The sequence below is a fragment of the Camelus dromedarius genome, chromosome 14 (assembly GCF_036321535.1).
Source record: "Camelus dromedarius isolate mCamDro1 chromosome 14, mCamDro1.pat, whole genome shotgun sequence".
In the NCBI taxonomy this organism is placed as follows: Eukaryota; Metazoa; Chordata; class Mammalia; order Artiodactyla; family Camelidae; genus Camelus; species Camelus dromedarius.
In genome coordinates, this window is record NC_087449.1 from 60,867,084 (window position 1) to 60,887,873 (window position 20,790).

General features: G+C 45.7%; 1 protein-coding gene across 5 annotated transcripts in view; it reads right to left on the reverse strand.

Annotated features, from left to right (window-relative positions):
• FHAD1 (forkhead associated phosphopeptide binding domain 1) overlaps positions 1-20,790 on the reverse strand; it is a 123,551-nt gene that overhangs the window by 71,898 nt on the left and 30,863 nt on the right. For all 5 annotated transcript variants that reach the window (XM_064494042.1, XM_031464112.2, XM_064494041.1 and 2 more), the window contains exons 4-5: positions 13,315-13,582; positions 3,745-3,854 (exon numbers count right to left, since the gene is read on the reverse strand). In XM_064494042.1, the coding sequence (XP_064350112.1) occupies positions 3,745-3,854; positions 13,315-13,582 (378 nt within the window). The remainder of the gene's footprint in view (positions 1-3,744; positions 3,855-13,314; positions 13,583-20,790) is intronic.

Below are 20,790 nucleotides of genomic sequence, written 5' to 3' on the forward strand. Positions count from 1 at the left end.
GGATGTTTCTACCTCACAGGTACTGACATTTTCCTTTCCCCTAGAATTATACTTTCAGATTGAGAACAACCATCCCACCTGGGAACTTGGTTGCTAGAAAGTTTACTTACAATATTTTTATTTATAATATTCAGCCTAGCACACTGGGGACCTAGGAAGGTCATTAGGAAAACAACATTCTATTTGACCACATTCTGCCTATAATTAGGGCTATTTTTTAACTTAAAAAATGTAATGTATTCTGAAATATTTATTTTCGCTTTCCTCTCTCCTGGTGCTTCCTGCCTCTTTTCATGTAAAAATTTATTCCAGGTAACTGCATCTGGAAAGTAAATGAGATGGAGTGGTGATTTATTTGTGTAGGCTTCTGTAAACCTTGGGCTGGAAAAACAGAATTGCTGGCAGGCTTTACTCACAGGTATAATTAACCCAGTCCTCCATTTCTCCAAAGAAAAATTTCTGCAGCCAAAGAATTTGTTAGGTTTTCCAAAAAAAGGAAAAAAAAAAAGCAAAAAACCTTCAAACATCTCATCAGAAGTCATCAATAAAATGTCAGAAAAACTGAAGGAAAAAAAGTTCCCCAAATGTGTTTTCAAATGCAGCCACAGAAGGAGGTAAATGGGTGATTTCTAGGCCAGCTCATCCCCCGGGAGTGGTCCACTCAGCCTTAAGAACGTCCAGCTCTGTGACCTCGGAAAGGACAGGGTCTTGGACATGAGCATGCCCATCTGACGTTGCCAACTGCTGCCGAAGGTCTTTGTTAAGGTCCTTGCAAATGCCTGTGGCAAAATTTCAAGAGATAGCATCAAACAATTCGAGACTCCTGGGTGACCCTGTTTCACCAAATAATGATCAGCCAGGTGCTTATTCATTATTCATGCAACAAACATTCATTGAGCAGCTAATATGTACCAGGCCCTGTGCTGGCGCTGGAGGACAAAGCAGCCTGCAGAGGGTGGTGTGCAGCCGTGGGTTCTGCCTTCCTGGTAATGATCCCGTGCCTGTCCTGGAGGGAGTGTTGGCTCTTCTGTGTGGTCTTGGTAGGAATGTCAGTCACGTGCCCTGCTCCTTCCTGTCTTGCCTCCCTGTGTGCATGTGACCCAAGCTGGTCAATCGGGGTTTCTCAGAGATTTCACACATCAATTACAGAGTGAGAGGATCTTGCCTCCTTTTGGATCATAAACTTTAAATTTATAAGCTTGTTTGCTTAAGTAAGCCAGCTTTATGTAGAGGGGAGAGATTAGTAGTGAGGGATGTTCTGATGACATCATTTAAGCTCCTGGATCTAGCCACGCCTGAAGCTAGTGGCCCTTCAAATTTTCCAGTAAGATGAGCCAGTAAGTGCTCCCCTTTCCTGAAGCGAATTTGTTTATTGTCACTTGAAGGAATCCTGGCAAGTCAGGGCATAAATGGTTCATAAATAGAACAAATTAAAAATGTGGTTACATTGTATTTTCAGTTTAAAATTGAGGTGGGCTGAAAAGTGGCTACAAATACTTTGCAGCTTCGCCATCAAGCGCTGGAGTCTATTTCCCCACCTCCTAAATCTGGGCTGGCCCGGAGACTTGCTTTGACCAAAAAAACATGGTGGAAATGATGTTGTACACTCTCCAGGCAAGTTCTTCTGGGTTGTTCAACAGCTTCTGTTCTGGTCCTCTGGGAGCCCTGAGACCACTGTGCTGCGATGAAAAACCACATGCAGAGAGGGGCCCACCAGTTCAGGCATCCTGGTTGAGGCCCAGACATGGCAAGGAGGCCATCGGAGACCACTGGCCTGGCCAAGCCATCGGCTGACTGCAGACCCATGAATGAGGCCAGGGGGCACCAGCAAAGGAATATTCCAGGTCCATCTGTAGATTCTGGGGAATAATAAATGGCTGTTTTAAGCCACTCAGTTTTGGCGTGGCTTGTTGCACAGCAATAAATCCAGCACCTGAGCCTGGCTCTCACCTTCCTGCAACATTTCTCACCGTCTGGTTCCAGGATGCCTGCGTCGGAACCACCTGCCTCCTGAAGGTTCGGATTCCTGTGTCTGACAAGGACCCAGGTGGTTCGGTTCCTCAGAGACTCTGAGAATTGCTGCAGGTCAGACCCTGGTCCTTAAGGAAAGCAAGGTATTGTAGGATTGCTTCTTTTAGGATAACTTGCAGGTTGTGTCTAAGTGGGGAGAAAGCAACCTGGACCCCTCGCAGGATGGCTTGAATCCACCCGTTCGGCTCCCATGCTTGCTTCACTCTAAGCGTCCCTGGTCCTTTAGCAAGTCTCTCTCTCTTTGCTCAGTCCTCCCTGACTTCAGTGCTCACTTCTTCCTACCAGAAACGTGTTTTCCCACCACTGCTCCATCGCTCAACTTTGACCAAGCACTTACTGTGTGGGAGACAGAAGTACCAGCTTAAACAACCCAACCAAAAAATGGGCAGAAGAACTAAACAGACATTTCTCCAAAGAACACATACCGATGGCCAATAGGCACATGAAAAGATGCTCAACATTACTAATTCTCAGAGAACTGCAAATCAAAATCACAATGAAGTATCATCTCGCACCAGTCAGAACGGCCATTATCAAAAAGTCTACAAATAATAAACGCTGGAGGAGGTGTGGAGAAAAGGGGACCCTCCTACACTGTTGGTGGGAATGTAAATTGGTGCAGCCACTATGGAGGACAATGGAGGTTCCTTAAAAAACAAAAAATAGACTTACCATATGATGCAGCAATCCCACTCCTGGGGGAGAAAACTCTAATTTGAAAAGACACATGCACCCCAGTGTTCACAGCAGCACTATTTACAACAGCCGAGACATGGAAGAAACCTAAATGTCCATTAACAGATGACTGGATAAAGAAGATGTGTGTGTGTGTGTGTGTGTGTGTGTGTGTGTGTGTGTGTGTTTGTATGTAGCAATGGAATATTACTTGGCCATAAAAAGAATGAAATAATGCCATTTGCAGTAACATGGATGGTCCTCAAGATTAGCATACTAAGTGAAGATAAATATCATATCATATCACTTATATGTGGAATCTAAAAAAGTGATACATACAAACTTATTTCTAAAACAGAAATAGACTCACAGACATAGAAAACAAACTTATGGTTACCAAAAGGGAAAGGAGGGAAGGGATAAATTAGGACTTTGGGATTAATAGATATATACTGATATATATGTATAAAATAGATAAACAACAAGGACCTGCTATATAGCACAGGGAACTACATTCATTATCTTGTAATAACCTATAATGGAAATAATATGAAAAAGAACAGATATGTACAGATAGACAGACATATGGAAACTGAATCACTTTACTGCACCTCTGAAACATTGCAAATCAACTGTACTTCCATTAAAAAAAAAATATATATATATATATATAAAAGAACTAAGTACCAGCTTAGATGTTAGCCAGACCTAGGTTTGAATCCTAGCTCTGCTCCTCACACTGGGCAACCGTGAACAAGTTACTTACCCTCTCTGAGCTTCAGCTTCCTCATCTGCAAAGCAAGGGTGATAAAACCTGTTCTGAAGACGGTGAAGGTTAATGGGCTAATTGAATGTCAAGTGCACAGAACACAGCTCAGCACACAGGAGGTGCTCAGTACACTGTGGTTGGAAGTAAGAGGTGGTTTCTGGTAAATAGTAAAAAAGGGCATTTCTAGGACACAGAGAACAAGAGGTAGTGGCAATTGCTCCGTGGTCCTTCTTGCTGCTGTAGCTCTGTCCTTCCCCGAGACCCCTCACCTTGTCCTGCTGGGCCAGGTCCTGGTCCACAAAAATCTCTCTGGAAGGTCCTGCCCCGGGAATGTCCTGGGCCACTGGTTGTTCCGACAGTTCCACGTCATTGGTCCACACTGACACAGGTTGACAGAGAACATAGAGGAGATTGTGAGTTTCCCCAAGGTCCTAAAGCATATTTTCAGATTAATCTTCACATTCTCGAGACTTATGCAGAGAAAGCATTACGGGAGTATTGAAAAGAGAAAAAGCCGCCTCATTCCTCTTCCCTAGTGTTAATGAACTGCACTGACGCACTCTGATGTACCCCTTTCTAGACTTTTTTTCTTTGCAGCAAGAGCTGATGACCTGGGGCAGGTCATTTACTCTTGCCAAACCTTAGTTTCCACATGTATAATTTAGGGACACTAAGAGTCTCTGTTATAAAGGGCTATTTGAGAATTAAACAGAATAATGATGTAGAGTACAGGTTGGCAAACCATGGCCCTACGGCCAAAATTGGCCCTCCACCTATTTTTGTAAATAAAGTTTTATTGCAACACATTCACAGCCATTTATTTACATATTATCTATGACTGCTCCCCAGCTACAAAGGCAGAGCTGAGTAGCTGCAACACAGGTCATACGGCCCGCAAAGCCTAAAATATTTACTTTCTGAATCTTTACAGGAAAAGTTTGCCGGCCCTTGATGTAGAGCATTTAGCACTGTGTTAGCTATTTTTTACTGCAGTTGGATCTTTAAAAAAAAAAAACAAAAATGGATTTACAGGACAGAGATTTTTCTTCAACTTGCTTTATCACCTGACTTCTAAAACATCTTCCCATGTCAGTATTTGTAGCAATGCTGCGTTCCTTTTGAATGGTAGCATTGTAGGGCACTGTACAAGTGTGCCAAATGTATTTAACTAGGATCCACCTGGTAGACATTTAACTTTTCCTGATTTTTTTGTATTAACCCCAGTACTACAAGGGCTGTTTATATGACTTTCAGGGGTTCTGGCATTATGTTTGGAGGCTCCACACTACATCATATCAAACATGCCACAATTCACTCACACCGACACTAATTTTTTTGTGTGTATGTAGAAACATTCATAGAGATTTCTTTCATTCTGCTTGTGAGATCACTTGGCTCCAAGTATTTTAAATTTCCAACCGACTGTGATTTCTGGGCAGTTGTGCAATCTTATCTTCTTGTGAAGGGAGAAACTGAACCAATTGTTTTCAAAGGTGATGAAACTTTAACGAGCGTTAGCATTAACAATGAATGAAGGACGCCCAGTCACGTTTGCGAACATTCATTCAATTATTTATTCATTTTGATTCTGCATTTTTTTATTCACGCATTTTAGAGCCAACAATTTCCCTCCAGGTCCCAAGCACGTTTGTGGACCCCAGAACCTTTAGCAGACCCAGCTGATGGCCCGCAGTGCCCAGGGAACGCACAGCCCTGCGCGTTGGATGGGCTCCCTGGCCATCGTGTTTCCTGGGACACGAGGAACAGAGGGCGTGGACTCCCACCCTCCCTCGCCGTCTGTGCACCCGAACAGGCTGAGGTCCCAGGGAAGTCCTGGTTCTGCTTTTTCAATGGGTTGAGCTTCTTAATCTATTCCTTACAGGCAACATAACAAACCCATCGGAACACAACTCTTCCCAAGAGGAGACAAGCAAAACCGTGCTCAGTGGCGTCCAGGTCTCTTTCCCTGTGGTGGCAAACTCATCCAAACGCAGACACCTCCCTGCTTAACACCCGCCATCACCTCCTGCTCTTTTTACCTGGTCTCCAGCCACCTTCCTTTGGAGCACACCCTTCAGCCACACAGACCTCCCCTCGCACTCACCCTGCCCCTCCCACCACACAGCCTCTGCACTCCCGTCCCTTCCAGCCGAAGACTGTTCCCTCCCCTCCACACGAAGTGAATGTCACTTGCCTTTCAGGGCTCACCTTGAGTGCCACTCCCTCGGAGACACCTTCCCGATCCCCCGACTAAGCCAGTCCTACCATCACACACTCACAGGAGAGGGCACGGGTACCTCTCCTGCCTGGTGTTGTCACGGTTACCAGTTTATAGATGCTTTTCTGCGATGATTTTGCTCCCATTGGTCTCCCTGACTGGTCAGTAAATTCTATGAGTTTGGGGACCATGTCTCAGTTTGTGCCCCTCAGAATGAATTTATTAATCCCATTTTATAGATGTGTAAACAGAGAGAGAAAAACTGCCCAAGCTCACACCTGGATGGAGTCAAGCCCCAGGGCAAACCCCACCCGTCTGGATTCTAGTATGAGCCTGCTGACGGTGAAAGGGGCTGGGGTGTTGTCTGAGACCAGAAGCGCAGCGCCTGGCCCCCACTCACAACTGGTGTTCAAGAAGGGCTCGCTCGGCCTCCGTGCTCACCACAGCCTTGGAGGGGGTGCTATTTCTAGACCTGTTAAGACGCTGGGAACCGAGGTCAGACAGGCAGAGACCACATATCGGGTCAGAGGCAAAGTCAGGGTCTGAGCCAGAGGGTCTGGGTCCAGAACAGGACACACGAGCACCCGGCAGTAAATCTTCCACCAAGGGACATGTGAATGAAGGACTGAGCAGTCGGGTTCACACAGACAAGCCCGGGGACAGGAAGCGTTCTGTGTGGGGTGTGCGTGCAGGGTCGTGCTCTCCTGCGGCTCCAGGACTGTATTCCAGGATTCACTTGGTGGAGTTGAGGTGATCAGATGTGGAGGTCTGCCCGGGACTGAGGGGACTCCTAGGATGGGGGAAGTCCCAGGCAAACCAGGACGAGTGTGTCACCCTAGGATAGTTGAGACCAGAAAGCTCCCTGCCTACCCACCCACTCGGATTTCCTGCCACCAACTGGAGAGGCCTGCAGCTCCACCAGACAGGTGGGACTCAGGGGAGAGGCCCTGCTGGGTGCAATGGATGCTCTGGTCTCACGGAGGGGACAGCAGGAATGCTCCCCCTCCCCTGGGAGAGGCATTCTGCCAGGTGGGGAGCAGGCCAGGGACCTGGGGACCAAAGCACCAAGATGGAGACTCTCTCTTCGTCAAATGCTCTGTTCTTCCCTGTCCCTCCTCCTCCCCATGTCTTCTGGAAGGCAGCTGCCACTAAGGGTGGCAGGAGGGGAAGGTGCTGAACAGAATAAGGGGGCAACGGAAGGGCTTCGTGGGGAATGTCATGGATCTGTTTGTTTCAGCAGCTGCCCATCCTCTCCCTCCACCTCCCCAACCACATTCATGATTAGAAACCTTTTATTTGACATTCTCATCCCTCATCTGTCCCTCTTGGCTCCTGAGTCCTAACTCACTAGAGCAGCAGTGCCTGATTAAAAATAAATAAATCCAGCCACAGAATGCCATTAAAATTTTTTAAGTCATCTCATTAAAAAGGTAAAAAGAAGAGATGAATTTTTTAATGATACATTTTATTTAACCCAATATATCAAAAAAATTTTCATTTCGACATGTAATCAAGACAAAACACAGTGAGATAGTTTACATTCTGTTTCTTCTGGGTACTAAGTCTTTGAAATCTAGGGGTTATTTTGCACTGAGTGCATCTCAGTTTGGAAACGAAATTTTCCACGAGAGGACTCGATCTGTATTTAGATTTCACAGAAACTTACAGCTGAAAAAGTAGATTTGCACACCCAAGATGTTCCAGGCAGACTTAAAACCTTTCAATAACTGAACCGAGTGTCAGCTTATAAATTTAAATTAATTAAAATGAAATGTTCAGTTCCTTGGTCGCATGGGCCACGTTGCAGGTGGTCAAGGGGCACATGGGCTGGTGCTGCTGCATCAGGAAGCAGAGGACAAGAACATTTCCCGTTCTCCTTCTTCCTCACCTAACACCTCCTTCTCATCTCTAACCAGGTTGCGGGGGAGAAACAGAATAGAGAGACTTTTTAAACCTCCTCTTCTGGTGCAGGCTTTGACAATGTCCAGCTGGATTCTGAAGGCCCCTGTGGTGCATTACTGATTGTCACAGGCCTGTGGCTTATTTTTAAAATATTCAGCATTGTCTGTTTGATGCTATGTGGGTGCAGGTGGTTTAAATTTCAGGCTTGGGGCAGTCAGTGGCCCTGATCTGAGGTCCCCAGGCCCGGTGTGGCCAGGCAGCATCAGACAGGCCATGGTCCAGAGGTGGCTGTGACACCTGAAGTTTACCTAATCAGCAAACTGAAGGCCAGAAATGGGTTCTTATTGGTAAAAGGGTGGCCTGTTTCCTGGTATGCTGAATGCTAGAAACGGGCTCCCAGTGGTCAGACGGAGGAAGGTATCGCCTGCGGGTTGGATGAAGCCCTGGAGGTCCCTACTTTGGCCTCCCTCAAGAGGCCCCAAGGTCTGACCCCAACTGGGCCTGTGTCCAGTCTTGGCTTAGGGCTCTGGCGTCTGATGCCATCTGCAGGGGTAACTCCAGATGCTTCTGCGACCCTGCTGTGGCTGCCTTGAGGGACCCTTCTCTGCAAGGTAATGGCCAGAGTTTGGACTCCATCAAACCTACGGAACAGGCTGAATGGCAGCTTGGGGTCCCTCTGCCGCCTGAGGTGTGTCTACTGCGAGGGGGTAGAACTTGCTCTGAGACTCACTTTCCTGACACCCAGGCAGGGAGGTGCTGGAGCAGTTACTCCTCCCTCGCCCCAAACGTCCTTACCAGCTACTGTCATTCACCACAAAGAATCCAGGGCAGTGGGGCGGCAGATGTGCGGACAGAGGCACGTTAAGAAGTTTCGAGCAGGCGCTATTTGCCAAAGGGCAGGTAAGTTACTTCAATATTTTAACAACCCACTGGCTGTCCTAGTGCTCATGAGACAACCACCAGTCCACAGCAGGGGCAGCATGTGTGCACCTTAACTGTCTTTAAGATATTTCTACACATTGCAAATTGTGAATAAAAGTTAAATAATAAATTATGGGTGCATAAAAATTTAATTTTTAAAATTTAATATTTATGGAGTGTTATGCACTAAAAACTGTGCTCAGCACTTACAGGAGGATCCGATCTCATCTTCCTAACAACCCAGTGAGACAGGCACTATTATTCCCATCTCCATTTGATAAATGAGAGAGATGAGGCACAGAGATGTCAAGTCACTTGCTCAAGGTCACACAGCTGGTAAGTGGTAGAGTCAAGGGTTGAACCCAGGTTTCTTGGAATCAGAGCCTATGCTCTTATCCACTATGTAGTAAATTTATTGAAGTGGGTAGATGATCATGATATATTGTTGAATTTTAAGAAGCAGGTTACCAATGTTAGGTTCATATGATGTGATTATTGGGAAAAATACATGTAAATCAGGATGTATTAAAAAAAAACTCACCCCACATATTTTCTGTTCTCAGTAATTCTTTCTTCCCTACCTCCCATGAACTCTTGCCATTAAGATTTGGCCTGGGAACTGAGGTTTTATTGCCTGTGGAAAAGGAAGGGTGAGTATTAACAAGAACAGGGTGATCTTGCTACCAGGCAAAATGACATTTTGAGTTTTGGCAATATCCGGAGATGTTCTGGAGCATCACAGTTGGGGGTGGTGATGGTGGTGGTGTTGCTACTGGCATCCAGTGGGTGGGGGCCAGGGATGCTGCTAAACACTCCACAATGTACAAGACAGATAGACCCCACAGCAAAGAATTGTCCAGGACCCAAATGTCATCATGCTGAGACTGAGAACCCATGACCTGCGAGAAGTAAGTCCTTGGCTTTGGGTTTTCAGATAGAATTTTTCACAAGGTGACAGTCTAAAAGTAAACCAACTATATTTGAAGAGGCCAGCTCTGTTAAGAGAGGAAAGAGCTCTCTTGGAACCCTCAAAAAAGAGGTGCCTTCTATCAAGAGCCAGCCTGGAGGACTGGGGCATAGAGTTTTCTCTGAAGCATGGAGTAGAGAGGCCCAGAGCCTGACAGGAAGGATCCCCCGACCCCCCACCACACAGGAGGATGAAGGCCCTTCTCTGAGGATGGCACAGAGAGTCAGGGGAACGAGGGCCAAAGTCTGGAAACAGATGAGACCAACTGGGAGGCTGAGGTGATAAGGCCAAGTAGATCTGAGGGCCTCTAAGCCACAGGACTCCTCCTTGACTTCCCCGGGGGAACGGAAGGCCCTTAGAGAAGCCCCAGGTTCAACACAGCCCTGGAGGAACAGGTGGCGAAATCCACTGATTATGGTGGAAAAATCAAAATGGCAAAGTAAAAAAAAAAAAAGAAAAGAAAAGAAAAGAAAAGAAAAGAAAAAAGAAAACAGCCCATATGCCATGTGTCCAAAGAATGGACTTAAAAGAAAAACTGTATATATGGTCATAAAATAGAACAAACTCATGATCCACACAACAGAACGGGTGAATCTCATAAACATTATGCTGAAGGAAAAGAGCCGTCCACAAAAGAATACATACTACATGGTTCCTTTTACATGAGATTCTAGAGCAGGAGTGTCTAAATCCATGACGGGAAAAAGAATTCAGAAGAGTGGTTGCCTGTGGGGGGTGGGGCTGGGAGCTGACCGGGAGGGGACATGACAGAACTTTCCGCGGTGATGGGAACGTTCTCCACCTTGACAGGGATTTGGGTCACACAGGCGTGTATTGTCAAAACTCAGCAAGGGCACACTGGAGATCTGTGCCTCTCACTGTGTGGTGGCCAGATTCCAAGGCAGCCCCACTGATTCTTGTTTCCTGGTATTCAGACACCTGCACTGTCTTCTCTAATACTGGGTGAACTTCGTATTAGTCAGCTCGGGCTGCCATAACAACACACCACAGGAGGTCTTAACAAAAGAAATTTACTTTCTCACAGTTCTGGAGGCTCAAGTCCAAGATCGAGGTGCTGGCAGGACTGGTGTCTCCTGAGGCCTCCTTCCTTGACTTGCAGACGGCCGCCTTCAGGCTGTGTCCTCATGTGGTCCTTCCTCTGTGCACGTGTGTCCCTGGTATCTTTCTCTCTCTTCTTACAGGGACACAAGCCATACTGGATTAGGGCCCACCCAAATGGTCTCATTTTAACTCAATCATCTGTTTGGATACACTGTCCCCAAATATAGTCACATTCTGAGGTCCTGGGGTAAGGGCTTCGACATGTGAATTTAGGGGGGAACACAGTTCAGTCCATAACTAAGCTTATCTGCGTAACCAAGGATAGTGCAGAAATGACAGTTTGACTCCTGATGTTTGACCATAAAAGACACTGCAGCCTTGCTCTCTAGAACCACTTGCCTCTCTCGGACCACGTGAATGGAGGAGCCAGCAGCCATCTCAAGAGAATGCTCAAGCAGCTTATGGAGAGGTCCACTTGGAGAAGAACTGACGCCTCCTACCAAAAGCCATGTGAACTAACCATCCCAGCGGTGGGTCCTCTGGCCACAGGCGAGCCTTCAGATGACCACGGCCCCCGCCAAAAATCACAACTGCAACCTCATGAGAAACCTTGAGCCAGAACCACCCAGCACAGCCATTCCCAAATTCCTTACCCAGGGGAACCCTGGGATAAATGTTTATTGTTGTTTTAGACCCTTAACATCCTGGAGTAATTTGTTACGCAGCAATCAATAGTGAATGTAGATTTTGGCACCAGGAGTGGGGCGCTGCCTTAACAAAACCCTAAAATGTGGAGCAGTTTGGGATGGAACAGTGGCCAGGAGCTGGAGCACTTTTGCCAAGAGTCTTATGGAAGCCCAAAGGGTCTATTGCTGGGAGCCTGGTGTTCAAGGAGGCGATGAGGGAAGGTTCCCAGGAAAGCGTTACTGGGGCTATGGGACCCTTCTTATGTGGTGGCAGAAGCTTTCATAACACGTTGCCTGTGGTCACGAGGAAAGTAGAAAATGTTCCTAATGAACCGAGTGATCGAGCTGAAGAGAGTCCCAAGCAGAGTCCTGGAAGGTGCCACCTGGTTACTCCTTGCTGCTTAGAGCAAAATGTGACGGAGAGAGACAAGCTTAAGGAAGGACTGTTAAACCAGGACTTGAGGCTTGGTCATAAGAGACTGTGAAGTTTCCATCTTGCTCTCCTAGATCACGTGCTCAGGAGTTGCCAGCTGCCGAGTCACAAGAACACTGGAGCAGCTCTCTGGAGAGGTCCATGCACTGAGGAACCAAAGCCTCCTGCCAGTGGCTATGTGAGTGTGCCATCTTGAAGGCAGATCCTCCAGCCCCGGTCAAGCCTTCAGACGACTGCGATCTTTTGAGAGACCCTGAGCCACAGCCATCCTGCTAAGTTGCCCCCGAATTCCTGACTCCACAGAAACTGTATACGATCATACATGCTTGTTTTTGCTTTAGGCTGCTAAGCTTTGGGGGACTTTGTTATGCATTAATGACAACCAATACACACTGCACATTAATTTTACATGAAAGAGACAAACTGCTGGATTCTAGTTAATGGTATGTATTCTAAAATATTTAAGGGGAGGACTATAGATATGTGCAGTTTGTTTTGAAATGCTTCAAAAAATAAGATGGATTAATGAATGACTAAAAGGATGGGTAGACAGATGGATATGTAATAAAGAGTGTAGCAAAATATTAATGGTAGAATTAGAGAAGGGGGCTGTCCTCTGTAAAATTCTTTTTACTTAGCTGAACGTTTGAAAGTTTTCATATTAAAACGTTGTGGGGAAATGGCTGGGTAACTTCTTAACTTGGGTGGTAGGTACCTGAGTGCTCTGATGATGATGATGATGTAAACTGTAGAGATACATTTCATTTATTCCTTAGCTTGTATATTTCACAATAATAACTATTATAACTATTATTTGAGTGGCTGAGGGAGGTGATGAGGTGAGTGGTACTGAGAGAGACCAGGAGAGACCTGAGGACTCAGAGAGTCGTGGGCTGGGATCCAGAGGACAGAGAATGGGACCTTCACAGCAGAGGCCACGGAGGAGGCATGGGAATCATGCCAGGCACTAAGCTGACCCAGCTCCTCTGCCAGTGAGGCTGGTGAGGCTGAGGGGATGGTGACGGACAGGAAGTCCCCTCCCCAAATGCCAGGAGGCCTTCCAGGGCAGGGAGAGGGGAGGAGAAGGAAACCCTGATGGCTGTGTGTCCCCAAAGTGACCAGGCTATGAGTGACAGTCACTGAGATAACCAGCCTTAAACTTGACCCAAAAGTATTAGCTTAGATTGAATATATCACCCCTGGGGAAGTAATTTTCTCCATAAACCTCAGTTGCCTGTCACCTGAAAAATGGTAATAAAATACTTAAAAACCTCCTAAGGCAAGAGGGATTTCAGTTACCAATATTTCTGCACATCTGAGTCAAAGTGTGTAAATTTAGATTCTGCTACACATCCATATATATGTACATCACACACACACACACACACACACATTCACCACCATCAGAGGTCCTGATGTGTGCAGATGGGCGGAGCACGAAGTCCGGAGGGGTTCATACCAACGAGTCGACAGGAGGAATCTGGGTCATAGGGTGAGAGCTGATCTTTAACTGTTTTCTTACTTTCTGTTTATACCAATTTCCCCACAATTATGCTTTACTTTAGAATAGAGGAACTAAGCAAAAAGTGAGACCCATCCTCATGGCTATGTGCCCACCCCCTAGGCCGCCATGGAAGCGCTCACGAGTACCTTGCTTGATGATGGGGACCCTGTGGGTGTTGTCCATCATGAAGGAGAACATCTTCCCGCAGGCACTCACGGGCCGCTTGTGGGGGGCAGGTGGCACCATGGTGGGCCTGGGGAAGCCCTGGGACCAGCTTCTCTGCACTGGCGCTGGCCGGATGCCCGGGTGGAAGGAGACCTGTGGTGATGAAGGTGCCTGGTTTGATTGCTGTGTGGCCCGGGCTGGCTGTGGCCTTGGCCAAGGTGCTGGGCCCCTCACCCAGGGGAAGGAGACCTGCAGGGCCAGACAAGAGGGTCAGGGGAGGTTACGATCAGCTGGATTGGTCACCACCCTTTTTTCTCAGTGACGTAATTGCTGCCCTAGGTTTCAGCTTATAAGTCACTTCCCCCAGGAAGCCCTCCCAGACTCTCCCCAAGTTTGGGATGGTGGTCCCCACCATAGGCCACATTGCACACTATTGTACCACCATTTATTGGATGCAGCCTTCATGCCAGACACCCTGCCAAGAGACTCACAGGCACTACCTCATTTAATACACTTGACTCTGTGGTGAGCCCGGGGCTGAGCAAGACCTAGTGACTTTCCTAAGATCACAGACTTGGTAGTGAGCTCCTGAGCTGATAGAATGTTACCTCTAAGAGGATGAGAGCTTTCTGTCCATCTTGTGCACCACTGCATCCTCAGAACCTAGAATAAACTGCTGGCACATACAGAGTACACCCTCAAATATTGGTTGAAAGAATGAATGAACAAATCTCTGGGATTCGAGCCCAGCTCTCCAGGAACTCACAGCCTGCTTTCTTTCCATCCAGTCTCTCAGGCACTTCTACTGAAGCCGAGAGCTCTGGGATGGCAGGGACCTCAGCTGTCTCATCAACCTGTGACCCTCAACATCCACCACACCAGATTCTTGGCAGATACTCTGTACACATCTAATGAGGGAACTTTCCAGCATCTGGCCAGCGGAAGATGTCTGCAGCTACGCTCAATGGAGGGCACATCGAACTCCATCTAAGCCCAGAGGAGCGAATGCTGAGAGGTGCTGACACCTGGCTTTGTCCTGGTTTAACACTATTGTGGTGGCTTCTCCCCACGCCTAGTGGTTAAACTGTGACATCAGCGAGCGCTACCATTTATTGGACTTTACTCACCTGTTCCTCACAACAGCCCCGCAGGGGAGGAGATCTCCTTATTCCTATTTCACACACGAGGCTTGGGGAGGTTACGGAATTTACCCAGGCTCAGGTCGGGGTGGAGAGGGCTGTAGGATCAGGGTCTGATGAGCTCTTTCCCTTTCCTCCTCTTCTCTCTCTCTCTTTTCTCTCTCCTTCCCTCCACCCACCTCTTCTCAGTCTCTTGGCAGAAAAAACCCACACATTTCAAGTAAGAAGCTAAGTTCAAAGATATGCTGCCTGTGGAGGGCCACATTTCTCTTTCTGCAGACCAGGGACACATAATGAGGAACAGGACAAAATGATTCCAAAATAGGAGCTCTGGTGGACAGAACTTCCTAGAACTCCAGCTGGATTTTATTCCAGAGGCAAGTTCTCCAACTCACTCAGGCTCCTGAACCAATCTTTAGTTACAGTCTTTCCCAGGCTAGTCAAGAACCTGGTGCGTTCCCAATGAAGACCCTTTTTCGGAGTCATTTGAGAACAGTGTTCTGGGAAATCAGGCTCCAACTACCTGGGGACACCTGGCCCAGCACTTACAATGAAACCAGCCCAGTTTAAACCTGTTCCAAGAACAGACCTGGCAGTGCTCTAGAACTCTGTTGCCTTATGTGTCATTTCGAATTTCTCTCCACTCTTGATGTCTTGTCTCCACCTAAGCTTTCTGCCTTTCTTCCCTTCCAGAAGCTGCAGCGTCCTGCACTGCCTTGCACTAACTTCTCCATCCATCTCATCCCTTCCCTTCCCTGCCTCTGGGGCTGACTTGCCTCAATCATTTCTATACCCTTTCCCCACTGGTTTAATAAAGAGCTGTTGAATGAATGTGCTAAAAGTGGGAAAGGGTAAATTCAAATGTGTTTTACACCAGCCTGCTAGAAAACAAATCTAGACATCACAGGTAGCGGTGGAGGAATTCCCTTTTGTTCTTGGATGCTCAGGTAAATGTGCCTCACTGCCCACTAATTGCCAGGGTGCTAAAGGGAGTGGTCACGTCTCATGTCTCAAGGGCTCCGCTTCTGTAGTGGACTGTCCACTCCGTCCAGAACCCACTCAGCTCTTTTGGAAATTCCACGAATCTCCTTTCTAATTTCTCAGCCCATTGCTGTAGGTGGGGCTAAGCAATCAGCCAATCACATTTCCTGGCCATGCTGATTGGTTCAGCCCTGGGGCATGTGATCCAATCAGAGCCAAGGAGACCCAAGAAGACTGACTTGGCTGGACACCTGCTTCTGAAGTGACCTAATGGGACTGGAGAATGCAGCCAGCATGAGAGAGTGGAGCCCAGAAATGGAGAGAGGGAAGCTGTTTATTTATTTTTAAAATTGTGGTAAGTAACATATAACATAAAATTCATCATCTTAGTCATTTTTAAGTACATAGTTCAGTAGTGTTAAGTATATTCACATCACTATGAGATGCAGCTCCAGAACTTTCTCATTTTGTGAAACTGAAACTCTGTTCCCACTAAACAGCAACCCCCTAACTTCCCCTCCCCGTCCCCAGCCCCTGGCGACCAATGTTCTGTCTCTATGCATTTGACTCCTCTAAGTACCTCAAGTAAGTGAAATCATACAGTACTTGGCTTTTGGTGACCACCTTATTTCACTTAGCCTAATGTCCTCAAGTTTCACCCATGTTGTGACATGTCAGAATTTCCTTCTTTTTAAGGCTGAATAATACTCCATTGTATGTATAGACTTTTTTTTTGTATCCATTCAGTGTCATGGGCACTTGGGTTTGTTTCTACCTCTGGGCTACTGTGACTTTGCTGCTGCGAACTTGGTGGCGGCGGAGGTAATGTGCAGATAAACTGGAAAGCTGGTTTTGAGCCCTGGCTCGGTGGTGCTCTGAGGCCAGCTAAAGCTGGTTTCTGTCCCTAGGGTCTCCAGGGAGAAGGTACCAAAGATGTGTAAATGCAGCGGAAACTCTGCTCTTTGGGTTCAAAAATTTTAAAATAAAGTTTTTTTTTTTCTTTAAAGCTATTGATTGAGGTGGCTTTAGCTGAAAGGTTAAAGTTGGTCTTCTCTGGTTTGCAGGCTCGTTCTATTGCAAGCAAAGTCAAAGTTTTCTCAGAAATTGCTACTGGTAACTGCAAGACAACAGACGGGGGGAAGCAAACATAAGAAAAAGACTCATATTAAAAGCCAGGTGTACATGGAGTATGGGGTCAAGGTCAGTTATCAACAAGAATGTTTTTAGAAACTTTAGTTTAAAAAGACATGCTAAGGCCTTTTCTTTTTTTTTCTTTTCTCTGACCATATGATGTGTTGCATGGCTGGGTGTTTTGTTTTGTTTTGTTTTGTTTTGTTTTGTTTTTCAGGGAGCATATGCTAGATGCCTGATTTCTTCCACACTGCCTTTAAAATAGTAGGTTTTCCACCACCTGGATTAACTATGACCACACCCGCTGCTGAATTTACATCAGCTTGAACAAACACTGGTCAATGATTTACTCAGGAAATCACTATTCATTTTTTCCAGATTATCTACTTGTCCTTTGTATTATCTCTTCCATATCTGCTTCTAACACTGTAAAGGGGGGAGGTTGAATAAGAGACCCTAAAAAAAAAATCAAGGTGGTTTGCATGTAGAGTGCCCACAGGACACACACATTCCTCCAGGAGGCCCTGGAGCCCACGGAGAAGTAGGCCTTGCCCTTGGAGGGCTCATTATGTACTCTGTTGTTTGTAAGTAATTTCTGATTACTTACAGAAGACATAGATGAGCCACCAGGTACAGAAGACACAGATGTACCAGAGACTTAACGTATGTGGTCTTATCTAATCACCAGAATAATCTCTGAGGAGGCATTGTTACCCCTCACTTTGTGCATTAAAAAACTGAAGTTCAGAGGGGTTAAATGACTTGCCCAAGGTCTCACAGTCAGGAAGCGATGATGCTGTTTGACTCTGTGCTATTAAGACTTCTAGATTATCTGAAGTCATGCTTTATACCTGCTTTCCATACACACAAAAGGATCTTTGATGATTGGTTAGTGAACGATAGGGGATTTTCCGAGTTAAAAAAAGAAAACGAGCATTAGATGGTGTGAAAACCCACAAGATGTTGCATGGGCTATTGGAAATGGGATTTTCTAGGAACACTGACTGTTGCAGCAAAGTGTGTTGCAGCTCAGTGTTATAGCTCAGTTGCGACAGCAACCTGGACCCCGGCAAGAGACCAAGCAGCTCTCCGAGGGTTGGAGAACTCAGGTTTATTATGACAGTGGGCCCAGAGGAGTTAGCACTCCAAGCTCTGGACCACGTCTGTAGGTTTACATAGGCTTTTATAGGCTACCAGTCTAAACTACAACATTTTGTAACATCATATGCAAATAAGGTATAACAAAGGTGACTAATTAGGAACAAGCTTTGTAGAAATGGACCAATCAGGAGTGAGGGAAATGGACCAATCAGGATTGATAGAAATGGACCAATCAGGAGTGAGCTCCATGCAAATGAAGTGCTACAAGTGGGCCAATCAGGAGTTAGCTCAGCAAACCAATAGAATCTTAGGGGTAAGTTCCACTTTCTTAGAAGTAAGCCCTTTCAGAGGCAAAAGGCAAGATAATGCTGCTGGGCCAGGGAACCAAATGGGGCTGGCAGGAGAGTAATGGCCTTGCCTGGGGGTCCTGCTGGTCTTTTTCATGGGGCTTCCTACCTCATGACGACTCCCTTATGGAAGTGTTATTCACAGGGTACTTGTCACGTCCTGGAAGCAGCTCAGAGGTCCCCGGCCCCCATCCAGGAAGACCTGTGGTATGTTCATGGCTATACCAGAGGAGTGCTGGGGCCAGCTGGTACCCACTCATGAGAGCCAGTTGTTAAAGGTCCAGGAATTCTGCCAGCTTGATAAACACTGCTACTGATAAAAATCAACTTACAATTAAATTAAATCAGAAACAAAGGTGGTACTAACTTAAAACTCACCCCTTCCTACTTATTTTACTCTATTTTATTATTATCTATGCCCTAAAGGTTATTTTACTCTACTGTGTGTGTATGCTGGAAATATTAACCACGTATCTATTTCATCTCTGTACTTGGTGATGCTTCATTGGGAGCTTGAAATTGACCAGAGTGGGAGTATTTACATCATTGAAATCAGGAAATGCCATAAATCAGAGCTTGATTTTTTAAAGCTTTTATAAGTAGGTTTAATTTTAATTTTTAAATTTTAATTTAATTGTATTTGTTTTTTTTAATTGAAGTACTGTCAGTTACAATGTGTCAATTTCTGGTGTACAGCACAATGTCCCAGTCATGCATACACATACTTATATTTGTTTTCATATAAATAGGTTTAATAACAGTTGTTCCTGTAGAGCTTGAGTTTTTTGTTTTGTTGATTGCCTACACTTAAGAAAATGACGAAGAAAATGTTAACAGTGTAGATTATATAAAGGGATGTCTTGTCTCAGCCATTACATTATGCATAGCACAAAAAAATCGAGGAAACATTCTTTTAGTACTTGAAAACTATTAACTGATGCAGCAAAAAAGTTACTCACGTCATTGATGAACATGTGAAGTTCTAACATCTTTCTTATTTCACTTATCTTACTCATAAATGCAAATTAAATATCCAAAATATCCAAAAATATCCACCAATGCTCAGGTTAGGAACTCTCATTAGTCAACTGCAATGATACATTGGCAATAGATACAAGAGTTCAGCAAAAGTCAGTGAAAGCGTTCTGTGAGACTCAGTGGGCGCCATGGAATTTACAAGAAACAGTATTGTATGTTTTACTATTATTTGTAAAGAATGTGCTACACATTCTTTTTATCAGTAAACCTTATGCTCTGCACTAATACATACTTTACTTTTTTCAGAGAGCTGGTTGTTAAACATTTACCAGACAATCACTGGCCGTGCCTGGCACCCGGCAACGTGCCTGGTACTCACGATAGGTGTTCGCCGACTGAACCAAACTGAACAATTGGCAAACAGAGTGTAAGTAAAAAGGCTTTTGATTCTGGGGCTGGGGCAGGGAAAATACATGCTAAGCCTGGCGCATCTTGTAATAGTGGAAAATAAGGAAGTGCCCAAAACAAAACGGTGGGAAGATGTTCAAGGACACGGCAACCAACGGGAAAGAGCTCCCAGTGGCCAAGGCTGGAATAATTTGAGCAACAAAATAGCTAATGTATTGTTGCATTATAACCCTAAGTGTAAAATAAATATATACGAGTCCATATTGATAGAAATACATGATTGAGCAAATACGTGAAGTGGGGAGACAACCTTCCTCACAGAAGGATTAAACATAGGTAGCTACACCTCTTCCAGGAGGTGGAGCTTAGTTCCCACCTTCTGCTCCTTCCTCCCCACTCCTTTGACAGTGGGCTATCCTTAGTGATTTGATCCCAAAGAATAGAGTACGGAGAGGGAACAATAGTGCCTTATGGTGGAGAAACCTGCAAACACCAGCTTAACCACGTGAACAAGTTCATATCCCCAGGGATGTCATATGGATATCAGGGACCCCCTGATGTGATGAACCAAGAAGGACACTTCACCTTTGTGGCATCCTTTCTGAAGGCCCATCACCCCAGTCTAGTCAGAGAAAGACATCAGACAAATCAGACGGGGCGACATTCTCCAGGATCCTTGGTCAGTACTCCTCAAGACTGTTGAGGCCATAAAAAACAAGGGAAGACAGAGAAACTGTCACAGGCCGGAGGAAACTAAGATGTGATGGGAGGGTATAGCTCAAGTGGTAGAGTGCATGCTTGGCATGCACCAGGTCCTGGTTTCAATCCCTGGTACCTCCTCCAAAAATAAATACATAAACCTAATTACCTCCTTCCCCCTCCCAAAGAAGATGTGATGACCAAATGCAGAGTGGTGCCTTAGAGTGGGTCACGGATTCTGAAGCTCAGTTAATATTCGTGGATCAGCGTTGATTTCTTGGTTTGGAAAACTGTACTGTGGTGATATAAAATGTTTAAACTGGGGGATACTGGGACAGGGGGATGCAGGAACTCTCTGTACTATCATTACAACTCTTCTGTAGATCTAATATTATTCCAAAATGTAAAGGTTACTTAATTTAAAAAACAGGCTTTGAGTTGCCAGAAGAAATAGTACAAAATTCATATGCAATGACTGGTGTAGCTTACTCATAGAGGAGTTCTTTGGGATCACTTCCAGACCCTGTTTACTCAATTTTACCTGTTTTTTTTTTGCTGATTTACTGTTCTTTTTCAAAACTGAAATCTAGTTGGTTTTTGATTTACAATGTTTTGAATTTTATGTTGAAACTATACAATTGTAAAGATTGGAAGGGCCATGCGGGCGAAGGTG